The sequence below is a fragment of the Mustelus asterias genome, chromosome 3, assembly GCF_964213995.1.
Source record: "Mustelus asterias chromosome 3, sMusAst1.hap1.1, whole genome shotgun sequence".
Taxonomy (NCBI): Eukaryota; Metazoa; Chordata; class Chondrichthyes; order Carcharhiniformes; family Triakidae; genus Mustelus; species Mustelus asterias.
Genome location: NC_135803.1, coordinates 159,090,155 through 159,108,699, shown reverse-complemented (window position 1 = coordinate 159,108,699; position 18,545 = coordinate 159,090,155). Strand labels below are relative to the sequence as shown.

General features: G+C 45.9%; 1 protein-coding gene across 3 annotated transcripts in view; it reads left to right on the top strand.

Annotated features, from left to right (window-relative positions):
• The window catches only part of LOC144491778 (protein kinase C delta type-like), a 173,172-nt gene that overhangs the window by 63,596 nt on the left and 91,031 nt on the right, over positions 1 to 18,545 (top strand). For all 3 annotated transcript variants that reach the window (XM_078210038.1, XM_078210039.1, XM_078210040.1), the window contains exons 2-4: positions 5,566 to 5,699; positions 6,591 to 6,790; positions 14,359 to 14,419. In XM_078210038.1, coding sequence (XP_078066164.1) covers positions 5,585 to 5,699; positions 6,591 to 6,790; positions 14,359 to 14,419 — 376 coding nt within the window. In that variant the 5' untranslated portion in view covers positions 5,566 to 5,584. The remainder of the gene's footprint in view (positions 1 to 5,565; positions 5,700 to 6,590; positions 6,791 to 14,358; positions 14,420 to 18,545) is intronic.

The window sequence follows — 18,545 nt, the reverse complement described above, 5'->3', positions numbered from 1 at the left end:
TTGTCCATGCCGCCTTTTATAAAACCCCTAAACTAATCCCAATTGCCCGCATTTGACCCGTATCCCTCTATACCCATCGTACCCATGTCACTATCTAAATGCTTTTAAAAAGATAAAATTGTACCCGCCTCTACTATTACCTCTGGCAGCTTGTTCCAGACACTCACCACCCTCTGTGAAAAAATTGCTCCTCTGGACACTTTTGTATCTCTCTCCTCTCACCTTAAACCTATGCCCTCTAGTTTTAGACTCCCCTACCTTTGGGAAAAGATATTGACTATCTACCTTGTCTATGCCCCTCATTATTTTATAGACCTCTATAAGGTCACCCCTCAGCCTCCTACGTTCCAGAGAAAAAAGTCCCAGTCTATTCAGCCTCTCCTTATAACTCAATCCATCAAGTCCCGGTAGCATCCTAGTAAATCTTTTCTACACTCTTTTTCTAGTTTAATAACATCCTCTCTATAATAGGGTGACCAGAATTGCACACAGTATTCCAAGTGTGGCCTTACCAATGTCTTGTACAACTTCAACAAGATGTCCCAACTCCTGTATTCAATGTTCTGACCGATGAAACCAAGCATGCCGAATGCCTTCTTCACCACTCTGTCCACCTGCGACTCTACTTTCAAGGAGCTATGAACATGTACCCCTGGATCTCTTTGTTCTGTAACTCTCCCCAACGCCTTACCATTACCAGAGTAAGTCCTGCCCTGGTTCAATCTACCAAAATGCATTACCTCGCATTTGTCTAAATTAAACTCCAAATTGATCAAGATCCCGTTGCAAATGGAGATAACTTTCTTCACTGTCCACTATGCCACCAATCTTAGTGTCATCTGCAAACTTACTAACCATGCTTCTTATATTCTCATCCAAATCATTAATATAAATGACAAATAACAGTGGACCCAGCACTGATCCCTGAGGCACACCACTGATCACAGGCTTCCAGTTTGAAAAACACCTCAGGCCTGTCTATAGAATGCCTTGAGTACAGAAAGAGGCCATTTGGCCCATTGAGCTTGTACCGACAACAGTCCCACCCAGCCCTATCCCAGTAAACCCACGTATTTACCTACGGAGCAATTTTTTTTTTAGCATAGCCAGTCCAACAAACCCGCACATCTTTGGACTGTGGGAGGAGCACACAGAGGAAACCCATGCAGACACGGGAAGAATGTGCAACTCCACACAGACCGTCACCCAAGGCTGGAATTGAACCCAGGTCCCTGGCGCTATGAGGCAGCTGTGCTAACTATGTCTATGCTGACCATCAAATATCAATCTACACTAATCCCATTTACCAACACTTGGTCCACAGCCTCCTATGCCTTGGCGATTTAAGTGCTCGTCCAGATGCTCCACCACCCTCCCAGGCAGCATGCTCCATATTTCCACCACCCTCTAGGTGAAAAACAATTTCCTCAGATCCCCTCTAAACCACTTACTCCTCACCTTAAACCTTTGCCCTCTGGTCTTGGACACCTCTGCCATGGGGAAAAGATTCTTATGATCTACCCTATCTAGCCCCTCAAAATTTTGTATACCTCTATCAGCTCTAGTTAAGCCCATCAACACCTTCACTTTCTCAGAACAAAGAAAATTACAGCACAGGAACAGGCCCTTCGGCCTGCACAGGAACAGGCCCAAGCCTGCACCAACCATGCTGCCCGATTGAACTAAAACCCCTTACCCTTCTCGGGACCATATCCCTTTATTCCCATCCTATTCATGTATTTGTCCTGACGCCCCTTAAACTTCACTATCGTATCTGCTTCCACTACCTCCCCCGGCAACGCGTTCCTGGCACCCACCACCCTCTGTGTCAAAAAAAACTTGTCTCATACATCTCCTTTAAACCGTGCCCCTCGCACCTTAAACCTATGCCCCCTAGTAATTGACTCTTCCACCCTGGGAAAAAGCTTCTGACTATCCACTCTGCCCATGCCCCTCATAATCTTGTAGACTCCTATCGGGTCATCCCTCAACTTCTGTTGTTCCAGTGAGAACAAACCAAGTTTCTCCAACCTCTCCTCATAGCTAATGCTCTCCATGCCGGGCAACATCCTGGTAAATCTTTTTTGTACCCTCTCCAAAGCCTCCACAACTTTCTGGTAGTGTGGCGACCAGAATTGAACACTATATTCCGAGTGCGGCCTAACTAAGGTTCTATAAAGCTGCAAACATGACTTGCCAATTTTTAAACTCAATGCCCTGACTGATGAAGGCAAGCATGCCATATGCCTTCTTGACTACCTTCTCCACCTGCATTGCCACTTTCAGTGACCTGTGTACCTGTACACCCAGATCCCTCTGCTATCAATACTCTCAAAGATTAAGGAAATTTGGCTGTCTGTTATGACTCTCACCAACCTTTACAGATGCACCATAGGAAGTACCCTTCCTGGTTGTATCGCACCTAGGTATGGCTCCTGCTCTGTTCAAGACCGCAAGAAACTACAAAGGGTCATGAACGAAGCCCAGTCCATCACTCAAACCAGCGTCCCATCCATTGACTCTGTCTACACTTCCCGCTGCCTCAGAAAAGCAGCCAGCAGAATTAAGGACCCCACACACCCCGGACATATTCTCTTCCACCTTCTTCCGCTGGGGGGAAAAAGTTACAAAAGTCTGAGGACACGTACCAACCAACTCAAGAACAGCTTCCCCCCTGCTGCCATCAGACTTTTGAATGGACCATTAAGTTGATCTTTTTCTGCACTCTAACTATGGCTGTAACACGACCCCCCCCCCCCCCCCCCCTCCCCCCAATCCCAGGCAACATCTTGGTGAATCTCCTCTGCACCCTCTCCAGTGCAGTCAGGTCCTTCTGATAGTGTGGCAACCAGAATTGCACACACTATTCCCTCTATGGCCTAACCAATGTTTATAAAGTGTACTAAGACCTCCCTGCTCCTATATTCTATTCCCCGGCTAATGAAGGTAAGCATTCCATATGCCGTTTTCATCAGCCTATCTACCTGTGCTGCCACCTTCAGGGATCTATGGACTGAAACACCAAAGTCCCTTTATTCCTCAGTACTCCCTCGGGACCGATCGTTCATTGTGTAAATCCTGCCCTTATTGGACCTCCCAGTGCCTCACCTCACACTTAACGGGATTAAATTCCATCTGCCATTGCTCTGCCCAATTTACCAGCTGATCAATGTCAGTCTGTAGCCTAAGACCATCCTCCTCACTATCAACACCACCACCAATTTTCATGTCATCTGCTAACTTATTAATTCTATCTTCTATGTTCACATCCATTTGATTAATGTATGCAACAAACAGCAAGGGTCCCAGCACTGATCCCTATGGGACACAGTAATAATGTCCCTGAACGAGTAACTTAGAGGCCCAGACTAATGCAAGGCTGAGTTAGATAGATTTTGTTAGACAAGGGAATCACAATTATGGGCGGGAGACAGAAAAGTGGCTTTGAGACCAAACCAGATCAGCTTGATCTTATTTAATGGCAGAGCAAGCATGATAGATTGAACGGTCTCTTTCTGCCCCTCTCTAGTTGCGTGAATGAGTTCAGTTCCAACAACACTTAAATTTGACACCATCCAGCATAAAGCAGCCTGCTTGATTGGCATCCCATCCACAAACGTTCACTCCCTTCCCCACGGACGCACAGTGACAGTTGTGTTACCATCTACAAGATGCACTGCAGCAGTTCGCCAAGCCTCCTTATGCAGCCACAACTGCTACCATTTAGAAGGACAAGGCCAATAGACACGTGGGAGCACCACCGACTGCAAGTACCCCTCCAAGTATCTGTCTATCCTGACTTGGAACTGTATCATCGTTCCTTCACTGTTGCTGAGTCAAACTGCTGGAAATCCCTTTGCAATACCACGGGAATTGCAGCTCACCAGCACCTTCTCGAGGACAATTGGGGATAGGAAATAAATGCTGGCCTAGCCAGCAACACCCATATCCCATGAATGAAGGAAAAAGACCCAAGTTGCATGGACCTAATACTGGTGTCTCTATTTCTAACTTTGCTCCCTGACCATGTTTAAATGAAAATTGCCAATGTTGCTGCTATATGGATGGATTCTGCCTTTTGATGAAAATCCTAACTAACATGAAGAACCTTCAGCTGGTATAATTGATTGAAAACTGGCTGTCACATAGAAAACACAGAAGGAGCGATCTTTCCAGACAGCTGCGTTGCGTGTCATTAACCCGGCCATCTGGGCTGTTTCTGAGAACAGGGACCAGATGTGATGGCCACGCTGGTGGGGATCGCAAACCATTGAAGCTCCAGGAGTGTGGCCGGCAGTGCTCATGGGTCAGTGCTGCCCTGGCACCATAACTGTGCCATGGGCAGGGGGTGGTGCCCAAGTGGGGCAATGATGGAGGGAGGCAAGGGGAGAGCAAGGTAGGGCCGGGGAAGGAGCTCTGCAAATGGGAGAGGCGGGGGGGGTGAGGCAAGAGGGGAGCTCTGCCTGCAGGTGATCGACGGAGGGGGAATTCAGCAGGAGTGATTAGCCAGGGAGGGAGCTCTGCAGGGGGTCGGTTCTGCAGCGAAGGGGGTACGGGGGGGAGCTTTGCAGGGATGGTTTGGCAGCGGGGGGTGGATGGGGGGAGCTCTGCACATTGGTGATCGGCGGCGGGAGGGGCGAACTCTGCAGGAGTGAGGATTGGTGGGAGGGGAAGTCTGCAGTGGTAGTGATCAACCGGGGGTGTGGGGAATTGCAGGCAGGGGTGAAAGAGGCTGGAGGGTGGGGTTCCAGCGGAATCAACAGATGGACATTGCGTCACACACACACACACACACACACACACACACACCTGTCAAAAGCAGTCTGCAACAGGCTTTACCGGTGAGCTCAAAGTCTCTGCCCTCCCTCTCCCCCTTACTGGCGAGAATCGCAGTTCTGTTCAAAAAAGTGACGTGTCATAAGATTGCGAGTTCAAACTCACCCAAAAAGCTGCTCTGAAGCTCTCCCGTTTTCTCGCTCGTTCGGCACTTATAATATTTTTGGGAAAATCTCACCCTTAGAATGGGAATAAATGAGTTCTGGGATGAGAGGGGTGTCCTATTGAGAGAGAGACTAAGTAGTCTGGATGCATATCCTTGGTGTTTAGAAGAGTGAGGGATGACCTTATCCAAACATAAGATTCTGAGGGGGCTTGACAGGGTAGATGGAGAGATATTTTCACTAATGGGAGAGTCGCGAACAAGGGGACATAACTACAAGATAAAGGGCTGGTCATTTAAAACTGAGGTGTGTAGAAATTTCTTCTCTGAGAGTGGTGCATGTCTGGAATTCAGCGCCCCAAAGGGTGGTGGAGGCTGGATCATTAGGAGTATTTAAAGTGGAGGTGGATAAATATTTGATAGATTGAGGAATAGAGGCTATGGGGAAATGGCAGAGAAAAGGAGTTGAGGCCGGCATAGTTCAGCCATGATTGTATTGCGTGGCAGGCAGGCTTGGAGAGCGTGGTGGCCGCCTCCTGCTTCTATTTCTTGTGTAATTAAAGCTTTGATTTTCACAATGATTCATTTTAGGTTTTAATTGAAATTTGTTTCTTCTCGTTATCCAGAGCCTCCGACGTTTGAGTTATGGCTCCATTCCTTCGCCTCTCATTTAACTCCTACGAGGTGGGACCTGTCTTAAATTCAGCCGAAACTCAGCCACCATTCGTTGCCGTGAAGGTGAAGGAAGCCTTGACGACGGGTACGAAAGTTGCAACTCTTGAGATTCCAGGGAACCAGTCTCCTCCACTGCCCCCCTCACCCCAGTAGGGTCTTGAGGGGTGGGAGGGAGTCCTCTGTAGCCCCCCGCCCCTCTCTCTCTCTCCTCCCCACACCCTCCCCCCCCCCCCCCCCCCCCCCCCCCCACACCCCCCCAACCATGTGATCTAGAAAACTAACAGCTGGACTTTGGCAGTCTAATGTGGTTGATTCTCGACTGCTCTCTGAACAAGGGCAACTAGGGATGGGCAATAAATGTTGGTAAGCCAGCAATGCTCATGTCCCACCAATGAATTTTTTAAAAATCCAAAAATGATAATGCAGGATGTGATATTTGGTGGAAAGCAACTGAAGTGGATAATTGGGGAGGGATACTGAGGAGGAGCCAGTGTCCCGGGTTGCTTAAATTGTCTGTCAGTATTGAAAGGAAGTCACTGGCTTCGCAACTAGACACACTCTCAGCCAAGCAATATTAGTAACGCAGCGTGAATACATGATGAGGAAGTTAGTGATCTGCTCCCAATCAGTAACATCATGTGGTCTAAGCAGCAAGGACCAAGTGATCATAGTTACTCTAACATTAAGTGGAAAAGAATGTTTTAAGGCAAAGTGACAAAAGGTATGTGGGCTGCTGCTGACCCTGTCACAGGGATGGAAATGACAAGCGAACAGGAGTTCTGATATTTAAAATAAGGGAATATGAGTATTTCATTGTGTTCTGTTAGAGTTCCAATTTTGACGGTTTGGGACAGGCTGACCGTGGGTTTGATTCCTAGTTCTGTTCTCGTCACACAATGTGGCCACCTGTCACTGTTTTCCACAACCCGAACCCTCCTGCCCCTGCTGATAAGTTGTGTTATTTGTCTTTGAGCAGAACGTGGAAAAACTCTGGTTCAGAAGAAGCCAACTATGTATCCAAACTGGAAGTCTTCCTTTGATGCTCACATATATGAAGGACGTGTGATCCAGATTGTGCTAATGAGGAGTGCAGAGGAGCCTCTGTCTGAGGTGACTGTGGGGGTCTCGGTCCTTGCAGAACGCTGCAAGAAAGGCAATGGCAAGGCAGAGTTCTGGGTAAGTGTCGGTTAGCTGGCTTTGTGCAGGCTGCATCGGGGCCGTGTGCAGCACAGTGTGACATCAGCAAGAAAAAGGAAGTTCAATCTGATATCTTCAAAATAGCAGCAAGGAGGATCAGCAGAAGAGCCAACAGGGCAGAGGCCAGCAAACATTCCATTTACTGCTCAATTGTCATATTCTGATTCCATTGCTACATAAATGGTTAAACAGCAGGAAAGAAGTAACAGGAGTGCCTAAGAGAGAATCAGCAGAAAAAATAATTTCTAAATGCATGCCTTAGCAGGGGGTGGGACCCAAAACAGTAGGGAGACAGAAGAGAAGGTTGAGGACAGCATAGAAGTTAAAGAGAGCACGTTAGATAGTAAAGGCAGTGTCAGTAATTTTAGACAGGTCAGGCAAAAGCAAGACAGAGAGCAAGGGATGTCCAGATTAAACTGCATTTATTTCAATGCAAGAGGCCTGACAGGCAAGGCAGATGATGGGTACATGGAGCTGGGATATTATAGCTATTACTGAAACATGGCTAAGGGAGGGACAGGACTGGCAGCTCAATGTTCCAGGGTACAGATGCTATAGGAAAGATAGAACAGGAAGTAAGAGAGGAGGGGGAATTGTGTTTTGATTAGGGAAAACGTCACAGCCGTACTGAGAGGGAATATTTCTGAGGGTTTGACCACTGAGTCTACATGGGTAGAACTGAGAAATAGTTCTACCCTTTGATAGGATTGTACTATAGGGCCCCAAATAGTCAGCGGGAAATTGAGGAGCAAATATGTAAGGTGATTACAGATAGCTCCAAGAAAAATAGGGTGGTAATAGTCGGGGACTTTAACTTTCTCAACATTGACTGGTATAGCCATAGTATTTGGGGCTTGGATGGAGAGAAATTTGCTGAGTGTATTCAGGAGGAATTTCTCGGCGGGGGGGGGGGGAGAAACCTGACCTCCGCTTAGGAAATAAGGAAGGGCAGGTGACAGAAGTGTTAGTGAGGGATCACTGAGACCAGTGACCATAATTCCACTAGTTTTAAGGTAGCTGTGGAGAATGATAGGTCTGGCCCAAAAGTTAAAATTCTAAATTGGGGCAAGGCCAAATTTGATGGTATTAGACAGAGACTTTCAAAAGTTGATTGGAGAAGTTTGTTGGCAAGCAAAGGGACGTCTGGTAAATGGGAGGCTTTCAAAACTGTACTAACCAGGGTTCAGGATAAGCACATTCCTTTTTAGAGTGAAGAGCAGGCTGGTAGAAGTGGGGAACCCTGGATGACTTGGTATATTGAGGCCCTGGTCTAGAAGAAGAAGGAGGCATGTGACATGCATAGGCAGCTGGGATCAAGAGCTTCCCTTGAAGAGTGTAGAGGGTTTAAGAGTAGAGTTAAGAGAGAAATCAGGAGGGCAAAAAGGGGACACAAGGTTGTTTTGGCAGATAAGGCAAAGGAGAATCCCAAGAGCTTCTACAAATACATAAAGGGCAAAAGAGTAACTAGGGAGAGAGTATGGCCTCTTAAGGATCAACAAAGTCATCTATGTGCGCATCCACAAGAGATGGCTGAGATCTTTAATGGATATTTTTCATCAGTATTTACTGTTGAGAAAGGCCTGGATGTTAGGGAACTTGGGAAATGAATAGTGATGTCTTGAGGAGTGTATTACAGAGAAAGGGGCCTGTTTGTGCTGTAGTTTTTCTATGTTTCTAAATTTCTCTCCACCCAAGCCTCTAATACTATGGCTGTCCCAGTCAATGTTAGGAAAGTTAAAATCCCCTACAATTACCACCCTATTTTTCTCAGAGCTATTTGTAATCTCCTTACATATTTGCTCCTCAATTTCCCGCTGACTATTTGGGGGCCTATAGTACAACCCTATCAAAGTGATTTCCCCCTTCTTATTTCCCAGTTCTACCCATATAGACTCAGTGGGCAAACCCTCGGATATATCCCCCCTCAGTACCGCCGTGATGTTTTCCTTAATGAAAAGTGCAACTCCCCCTCCTCTCTTACCTCCTGTTCTTTCTTTCCTATTGCATCTGTACCCTGGAACATTGAGCTGCCAGCCCTATCCTTCCCTGAGCCATGTTTCAGTAATTGCCAAAATATCCCAGTCCCATGTACCCATCCATGCCCTGAGTTCATCAGCCTTGTCCATCAGGCCTCTTGCATTGAAATAAATGCAGTTTAATCTGAACTGCCCTTGCTCTTTGCCTTGTTTTTGCCTGATCTGTCTGGGTACTAGGATTACTGACGCTGCCTTTACTATTTAATGTGCTCTCTTTAAATTCCGTGCTGTCCTCCACCTTCTCTTCTGTCTCCCTACTGCTTTGGATCCCACTCCCTTGCCAAACTAGTTTCATAGAAACATAGAAAAACTACAGCACAAACAGGCCCTTCGGCCCACAAGTTGTGCCGAACACATCCCTACCTTCTAGACCTACCTATAACCCTCCATCCTATTAAGCTCCATGTACTCATCCAGGAGTCTCTTTAAAGACCCTATTGAGTTCGCCTCCACCACCACTGACGGCAGCCGATTCCATTCGCCCACCACCCTCTGTATGAAAAACTTCCCCCTAACATCTCCCCTGTACCTACCCCCCAGCACCCTAAACCTGTGTCCTCTCGTAGCAGACATTTCCACCCTGGGAAAAAACCCCTGAGAGTCCACCCGATCTATGCCTCTCAACATCTTATACACCTCTATTAGGTCTCCTCTCATCCTTCGTCTCTCCAAGGAGAAAAGACCGAGCTCCCTCAGCCTATCCTCTCGAGTGGCTCCAGCAAATCTCCCCGCCAGGATATTAGTCCCCCTCCAGTTCAGGTCTAACCCGTCCCTCCTGAATAGGTCAGCCCTTCTCCGGAAGAGATCCCAATGATCCAAAAATCTAAATCCCTGCCCCCTGCACCAGCTCTCAAGCCACGCATTTATCTGCCTAATCTTCCTATTCCTACTCTAATTAGCACGTGGCACCGGTAATAGTCCAAAAATTACTACCTTTAGCCTCCTGTCTAACTCTCTATATTCACACTTCAGGACCCCCTCCCTTTTCCTACCTATGCCGTTGCTACCAATATGTACAACGACTTCTGGCTGCTCACCCTCCCCATTAAGAATGTCCTGCAACCACTTAGAGACGTCCTTGACCATGGCACCGGGAAGGCAACACAACATCCTGGAGTCTTGATCGCAGCCACAGAAATGCCTGTCCGTGCCTCTAACTAGCGAGTCCCCTATTACTACTGCTCACTTGCACTTTGCCCGACCCTGCTCTACAGCAGAACCAGCTGTGGTGTCACAGGCCTGGCTGTTGTTGGTATCTCCCCCTGACAGGCTATCCCCCTCAACAGTATCCAAAATGATATACCTGTTTGAAAGGGGAGTAGTCACAGGAGACTCCTGCACTATCTGCCTGCCTCTCCTGGCGGTCATCCATCTACCTGACTGAACCTGTGGTGTGACAACTTCCCTGTATCTAGTGTCTATCACACGTGCTGCCTCCTGTATGCTCCGCAGTGCATCCACCTGCCACTCCAACCAAACAATGCGGTCTGTGAGGAGCTGCAGCTGGACACACTTCCTACAGACAAAGGTGTCAGGGAGACTAGATTGCTCCCTAATTTCCCACATCTGGCAGGAGGAGCATACCACTGCCCTAGTTGCCATATTGCCCTTATACAGGTAAAAGTATAAAAGGATCTCAATCTTCTTTCCCCTGCTTGTGGTCCTCCAAGTGACTTTTTTTTGTTTATATCCAATTCAATCCAATCAAAGTCCAATTCAAAATCTCAGCAAGTGAGACACTCCCGATCCAAGCTGACAAGACAGGCTGGCCACTTCCTGCCTTGGGCTTAATCTACATGATCCAAGCTGATTGGAGCAGGCATTGCACCTCCTCCAAGGCTGGATCTCATTTGCATCTTGGCCAAAAGGCCGAGATGCCGCTATTAAAAATTGCTTCAAATGAAGCCTCAGTATAACCTCATAACTTCAACCAACTGCAGGATGTCGATACTACACTTGATCTTAGCCAAAAGGCCGTGACTTTTTTTATTTCAAAAATATACTTTATTCATAAATACTCTTAACTAAACCATTACAGAAACGACATTTCTAATGATTAGTAACAGTGCAAAAAACAGTCATATTTACAATATTTTACAGTGCTCAATTCCAAGACATTACATTCATTACAGTTCAGTTTTTTCAACAAACTATATGCATTTGTCACATTTCACTGTGTGCTGTTTTTACTGAGTTACACACAGTTACGCAATCCGAGGGTTTTTTTACAGTGGCCGTTACTTTTTTTTTGGTTACAGAGGAGGTGGGGAGGGAAACACTGAAGTAGTGTTTTGGGTTTAACTGTCCCTTTACAACAGCTCCTCCACAGACCACCTTCTGGTAGCAGTGACTGCGCCTATGCAAATCCTATCGGAAACAGCCAATCAGCGCCGCTGCTCTGCTGCCCTCACCTGGACGATTGCCTTCAAACAAAGACGGAGGTTATCTCGGATTGCAACGGGATCTTGATCAATTGGGCCAGTGGGCTGATGAATGGCAGATGGAGTTTAATTTGGATGAATGCGAGGTGATGCATTTTGGTAGATCGTACCAGGGTAGGGCACTGGGGAGACTTGTAGAACAAAGAGATCTAGGGGTACAGGTTCATAGCTCCTTGAAAGTGGAGTCACAGGTGGACAGAGTGGTGAAGAAGACATTCGGCATTCTTGGTTTCATTGGTCAGAACATCGAATACAGGAATTGGGACGACTTGTTGAAGTTGTACAAGTCATTGGTAAGGCCACACTTGGAATACTGTGTGCAATTCTGGTCACCCTATTATAGAGAGGATATTATTAAACTAGAAAGAGTGCAGAAAAGATTTACTCGGATGTTACCGGGACTTGATGGTTTGAGTTATAGGGAGAGGCTGGATAGACTGGAGCGTAGGAGGCTGAGGGGTGATCTTATAGAGGTCTATAAAATAATGAGGGGCATAGATAGTCAATATCTTTTCCCGAAGGTAGGGGAGTCTAAAACTAGAGGGAATCGGTTTCAGGTGAGGAGGGAGAGGTACAAAAGTGTCCCCAGGGGCAATTTTTTCACACACAGGGTGGTGAGTGTCTGGAACGAGCTGCCAGAGGCAGTATTAGAGGTGGGTACAATTTTGTCTTTTAAAAAGCATTTAGACAGCTACATGGGTAAGATTGGTATAGAGGGATATGGGCCAAACGCGGGCAATTGGGAAAACTGGACGACTTGGACAAGTTGAGCTAAAGGGCCCGTTTCCATGCTGTAAACCTCAATGACTCGCTAACTCGCAATGCTCTTTATAGCTGGGCTAACAAATAACTATCAGCCTGTATTCACACTAAACCCATGTCATACCCGCCCTGGGAGTGTTTGTTGGGTCCAGTGTAGAGGGAGCTTCCAAATAAGAACATAAGAACTAGGAGCAGGAGGAGGCCATCTGGCCCTTGAGCTTGCTCCGCCATTCAATAAGATCATGGCTGATCTTTTCGTGGACTCAGCTCCACTTACCCACCCGCTCACCATAACCCTTAATTCCTTTCCTGTTCAAACATTTATCTATCCTTGCCTTAAAAACATTCAATGAGGTAACCTCAACTGCTTCACTGGGTAGGGAATTCCACAGATTCACAACCCTTTCAACTCAGTCCTAAATCTGCTCCCCCTTATTTTGAGGCCATGCCCCCTAATTCTAGTTTCACCCGCCAGTGGAAACAACTTCCCTGCTTCTATCTTATCTATTCCCTTCATAATCTTATATGTTTCTATAAGATCTCCCCTCATTCTTCTGAATTCCAATGAGTATAGCCCCAGTCTCTCCTCATACCTCTCAACCCTCTCAACTCCGGAATCAACCTAGTGAATCTCCTCTGCACCTCCTCCAGTGCCAGTATATTCTTTCTCAAGTAAGGGGATCAAAACTGTACACAGTACTCCAGGTGTGGCCTCACCTGTACCTTTATATAGTTGCAACATAACCTCGCTGTTTTTAAACTCCATCCCTCTAGCAATGAAGGACAAAATTGCATTTGTCGTCTTAATTACCTGCTGCACCTGCAAACGAACTCCTTGAGATTCTTGCACAAGGACATCCAGGTCCCTTTGCACAGCAGCATGCTGCAATTTTTTACCATTTAAATAATAATCAATTTTGCTGTTATTCCTACCAAAATGGATGACCTCACATTTACCAACATTGTACTCCATCTGCCAGACCCTTGCCCACTCACTTAGTCTATCTATATCCCTTTGCAGGCTTTCAACGTCCTCTGCACACTTTGCTCTGCCACTCATCTTAGTGTCATCTGCAAATTTTGACACACGACACTTGGTCCCCAACTTCAAATCATCTATGTAAATCGTAAACAATTGCGGTCCCAACACTGATCCCTGAGGCACACCACTGATCGCCAACCAGAAAAATACCCATTTACCCCCACTCTTTGCTTTCTATTAGTTAACCAATCCTCTATCCATGCTAATACATTACCTGTAACACCGTGCACCTTTATCTTATGTAGCAGTCTTTTGTGCGGCACCTTGTCAAATGATTTCTGAAAATCCAGATACACCACATCCACAGGTTCCCCATTGTCCAACTCGCATGTAATGTTCTCAAAGAATTCCACCAAATTATTCAAACATGACCTGTCCTTTATGAATCCATGCTGCATCTTACCAATGGGACAATTTATATCCAGATATCTCGCTATTTCTTCCTTGATGATAGATTCAAGCATTTTCCTTACTACAGAAGTTAAGCTAACCGGCCTATAGTTACCCGCCTTTTGTCTACCTCCTTTTTTAAACAGTGGCGTCACGTTTGCTGTTTTCCAATTTGTGGGAACCACCCCAGAGTCCAGTGAATTTTGGTAAATTACCACTAGTGCTTTTGCTATTTCCCCCGCCATCTCTTTTAGTACCCTGGGATGCATTCCATCAGGGCCAGGAGACTTGTCTACTTATCATATGGCTTTCGATATCTAGCTGAACAAAAAGTTAGGATCTCTGTTCAACGTGTTGTTTGAAAACCTGACCCTCCAACAGTCTGGCCCTCCCTCAATTGCCGACCATCTGACAGTGCGCCCCACCCCAACTCAGTAACCAACTATCCAAGAGTGCCCCCCCCCAACTCAGTAACTGATCCTCCGACAGTGCAGTCCACCTACTCGGCATCCAACAGTGCCTCCCTCCAAACTCAGTAACCAACTATCCAAGAGTGGAACAACCCCCCTCCCCACCTCCAATTCAGTAACCGACTCTTCGACAGTGCAGCCTACCCACTCAGTATCCGACCATCCAACAGTGGCACCCCTCACTCAGTAACTGACCATCTGACAGGGTAACATTGCAGTATCAGCTTGGTTATGGAGTCAATGTTCTGACTCAGAAATGAGATAATAAAAAAGTGATTTAGAATGGAGAGTGTGGTTCTTGCACAGAGATGTCAAGCACCCACACAGTCAGTGCCTGTTGTCTGTTCCTTGGCGTGACTGAATGAGGGGATGTTACAATCTTCACTTGTGTCTTCGCACTCCACAGCTGGACCTACAGCCCCAAGGGAAAGTGCTGATGGCAGTACAGCTGTTCCTGGAGGATTCAGGTAAGATTCTGTGGGATTCTATGGGCTGCTTATGAAGAATCCCTTTCAATTCACTCTTCCCCATTCTTAGTCCCATGATGACATATTGAAGAAGAATTTGGATAACTGTGTTTTGGAGTCATAGAAACATAGAAGATAGGAGAAGGCCATTTGGCCCTTCGAGCCTGCTCTGCCATTCATTACGATCGCGGCTGATCGTCCAATTCAATAGCCTAATCCTGCTTTCTCCCCATAACCTTTGATCCCATTCGCCCCAATAGAAACCAGAGTCAGTTTGTCTCTCAAGTTGGTTAATGTCTCCTTTATTCCCATGGGTGTTAGTTTATGGAATTGGATGGAACAAGACTGTGAAACCCAGACATGTTTGTGTTTTGAATATGGTAATGAGCAGGTTTTGTAGCGGGGAGTGAAACAAGCAGAAACTTGGCAATGTTGGGTGACATTATTCGCAGTGTTGCAGAGTGAATCACTGTGACCTTCGCACCATGTTCAGTCGGTGACCACTGTTGCTGGGCAATGAACTGCATATGGAAGAGGGTTTAAAGGGGCAACCCCATACACCGAATGGGCAGTCTTCAGGCCCTCTATGTGCCACCTTCCTACGTGTTCTACAATCCCCGTGAATTTTTGGAAGTTTGAATAACCTGCTCTGGCACTCTGTAACCACACATTATAATCCCAAATTTCTTGAGATTTCCAGAGTACTCGTGGATTGTTCCTGGGATTACTGTGTGAAGTAGGCAAGTACCAGCTACCCACTCATTGCCAGATCTATAGATCACTCAAAACCAGAAACAGCCCACCAACCAAACTTTCTGGATCTCTCTGGGCCTTGCTGCCACAGCACTCTGGAGGTCAGCAATTGCCGAATCATACTGTGGAGCAGAGTACTGTGCACTTGGCAGAGGTCATCACATTCACATCTTCGTGACACTCAATTAAATGCAACAAAGGCGCATCATAACTGGAACTCTCTGCTCAATACCCCTCCTCTGGCTTCCTGTCCTTGCAAACATCACCCTGCCACATACCCACCAACTGATGAAATCCACAAGCTGCTTGAAGCAATCCGTGCTGCACCTCATTCCCCACTCCACAATGACCTGTTCAATCTGCTTACTGCCCGTTTTCCATCTGGACACCCCATATGAAGCACCCACCTTGAGAAAGATCTACCAGCAGATATTCTTTGGATGAAGGAATGGTAAACACGGAAGTCACTAACAAGTTCATTGTGACAAACTCAGTGAGAGACAGATTTTGAGCTACCATGGTAAGAATGGTTCTTGCTGAATAGGTTGAAGGCAGGTCTGCGTCCCTGAGCAGCCAAACCACACTGCTGGTGCCTCAGAGCAAACCCCTTATGCACTTTTGGAAAGAACAAACAGTGCTGCACATTACCAAGGAGTATTCCCTCGACACACTAGGATGCAACCGGGACTTGATGGATTGAGTTATAAGGAGAGGCTGAATAGACTGGGACTTTTTTCTCTGGAGTGTAGGAGGCTGAGGGGTGACGTTATAGAGGTCTATAAAATAATGAGGGGCATAGACAAGGCAGATAGTCAATATATTTTCCCAAAGGTAGGGGAGTCTAAAACTAGAGGGCATAGGTTTAAAGTGAGAGGGGAGAGATACAAAAGTGTCCAGAGGGGCAATTTTTTCACACAGAGGGTGGTGAGTGTCTGGAACAAGCGGCCAGAGGTAGTAGTAGAGGCGGATACAATTTTATCTTTTAAAAAGCATTTAGATAGTGACATGGGTACGATGGGTATAGAGGGATATGGGCCAAATGCGAGCAATTGGGATTAGTTTAGGGACAAGTTGGGCCAAAGGGCCTGTTTCCATGCTGAGAGTTAATAAATATCTCAAAATTCTGCCATTGCATTCCTACCACCTTCCTTTTCATTAGATCTGCTTTCGTACACTTATAATTACCTTTGTTCAGCTTTAAAACACTAAACTTAGACCCACATTTTTCTCCCTCAAACGGAACATGAAATTCTATCTTATGATGGCTAAATGCTCCTGAGGTTACTGATTAATCCTGTCTAATTGCACATTACTTGGTCCAGAATACCCTACTCACTGATTGGCTCTCGAAGGTACTGCTCTACGAAATTGTCCCAAATACATTCTGTGAATGAATTTTCCAGTTGCCTTTGGCAATCTGACTCACCCAATCTACATTGATTATAGTCACTCGTGATGATTGCAGTACCTTTCTTGCACATCCCATTTATTTGTTCATGCCGACCCTGTTCTACCATGCAACTACTTTTAGGGGACCTATAAACTGCTCCCATAAATGACCTCTTACCTTTTACTATTTCTTATCTCTACCCAAACTGATTCTACATTTTGCTCTTTCAAGCCAGTCATCTCTCACAGCTGTATTAATATTTTTAATTTGCAGAGCTACCCCACCTTTCCATATGTGAGGAACTAAGACCTCACACTGTACATTTTTAGAAATATATATAGATATGCTCACCGCTATTTCTAAAAAAAAATTAAAATTGAACAAAGACCTTTTAAAATGACTGAAACTGTGGCTTGTAGAATAAGTAATGTTGGGTGGAATTTTCCATTCTGTGCACAGAATGCTAGCTGAAGTGGGGAAACTGACGTACACCTCTCCAGCTGCATAGCCAAGTTTTCTCTCCAGCTATTCCAGCATACTGGTCCCTTCTACACTGCTTCTGTTGGAAGTTCTGTGCTATTGCATACAAGGCTGATTCATCTCTGCATGTCTATCTCATGAAGTTAACACCACCAAAAAAGTGAATTTTACAACATCAGTTTTCAGCTCTCTGACTTCCATGAAGAAATATGTCATTAGACTTTGATTCTGGACTCTGGAACCCACGTGAAACAATCTTTATTTTCTGTGTGATCTCTGCGATAAATATCATGGAAATAAAAGTTCATGGTGTAGGGAGTAACATATTGGCATGGTTGAAGATTGGCGAGCAACAGGAAGTAGAGTCATAGAGGTTTACAGCATGGAAATAGGCCCTTCGACCCAACTTGTCCATGCCGCCCAGTTTTTACCATTAAGCTAGTCCCAATTGCCCGCATTTGGCCCATATCCCTCTGTACCCATCTTACCAATGTAACTGTCTAAATGCTTTTTAAAAGACAAAATTGTACCTTCCTCTACTACTGCTTCTGGCAGCTTGTTCCAGACACTCACCACCTTCTGAGTGGAAAAATATTGCCCCTCTGGACCCTCTTGTATCTCTCCCCTCTCACCTTAAACCTATGCCCTCTAGTTTTAAACTCCTCTACCTTTGGGAAAAGAGGTTGAGCACCTCTTTCCTCTCAGCACTGAATTCCCACTCAGCTCCAAATTCCCGATGCCCTCACTCTGGCTGAATCTCACTCCGGCTGCAGTCTCTCTCCCACTGGTTTGCACAATAGAATTGACATAAATGGGTGAGTCTTTTTCTTTTAGGCAGGATGTAGTGAGTGGTGTGCCACAGGGATCAGTGCTGGGACTTAAACTTCTTACAACTTATATCAATGACTTGGGTGAAGGGACTAAGATATGATTGCTGACAACTCAAAGATGGGGTAGGAAAATAAATTGTGAAAAGGATGAAAGGAACATAGTTAGGTTTAGTGAGTGGGAAACATTCTGGCAAATAGAGTATAATGTGGGCAAATGTGAAATTGTCCATTTTGGCAGGAAGTATAAAAGGGAAGCTTATTATCTAAATTGGTGAGAGATTGCAGAGCTCTGCGGAGCAGAAGGATCTGGATGTTTCTCTGAGGGTCATGAGTCCCTGAACACACTTCCTCAAAATGCAGTGAAAGCAGAGTTAGATGATTAACAAGGGGGTTAAAGGTTATCGGGAGTAGGCAAGAATGTGGGGATGAGGTGACAATCAGATCAGCCATGGTCTGATTGTAACCACATCCCCACATTCATACCAAGTAACTTATCACAGCAAATTTTCCCTAACACTAAGAACCGTAAAGGGTGCAAGGCTGATTATAATATTTAAATCAAAATTAAATCTGATTTAAATATTATTAGTGAGCCCAGGATGGAAACATCAGAGCTCACTTGCTTTTGCAAGGACCTTCACGGGCAAGGACCCGTATGGTTCCCATCAATGGG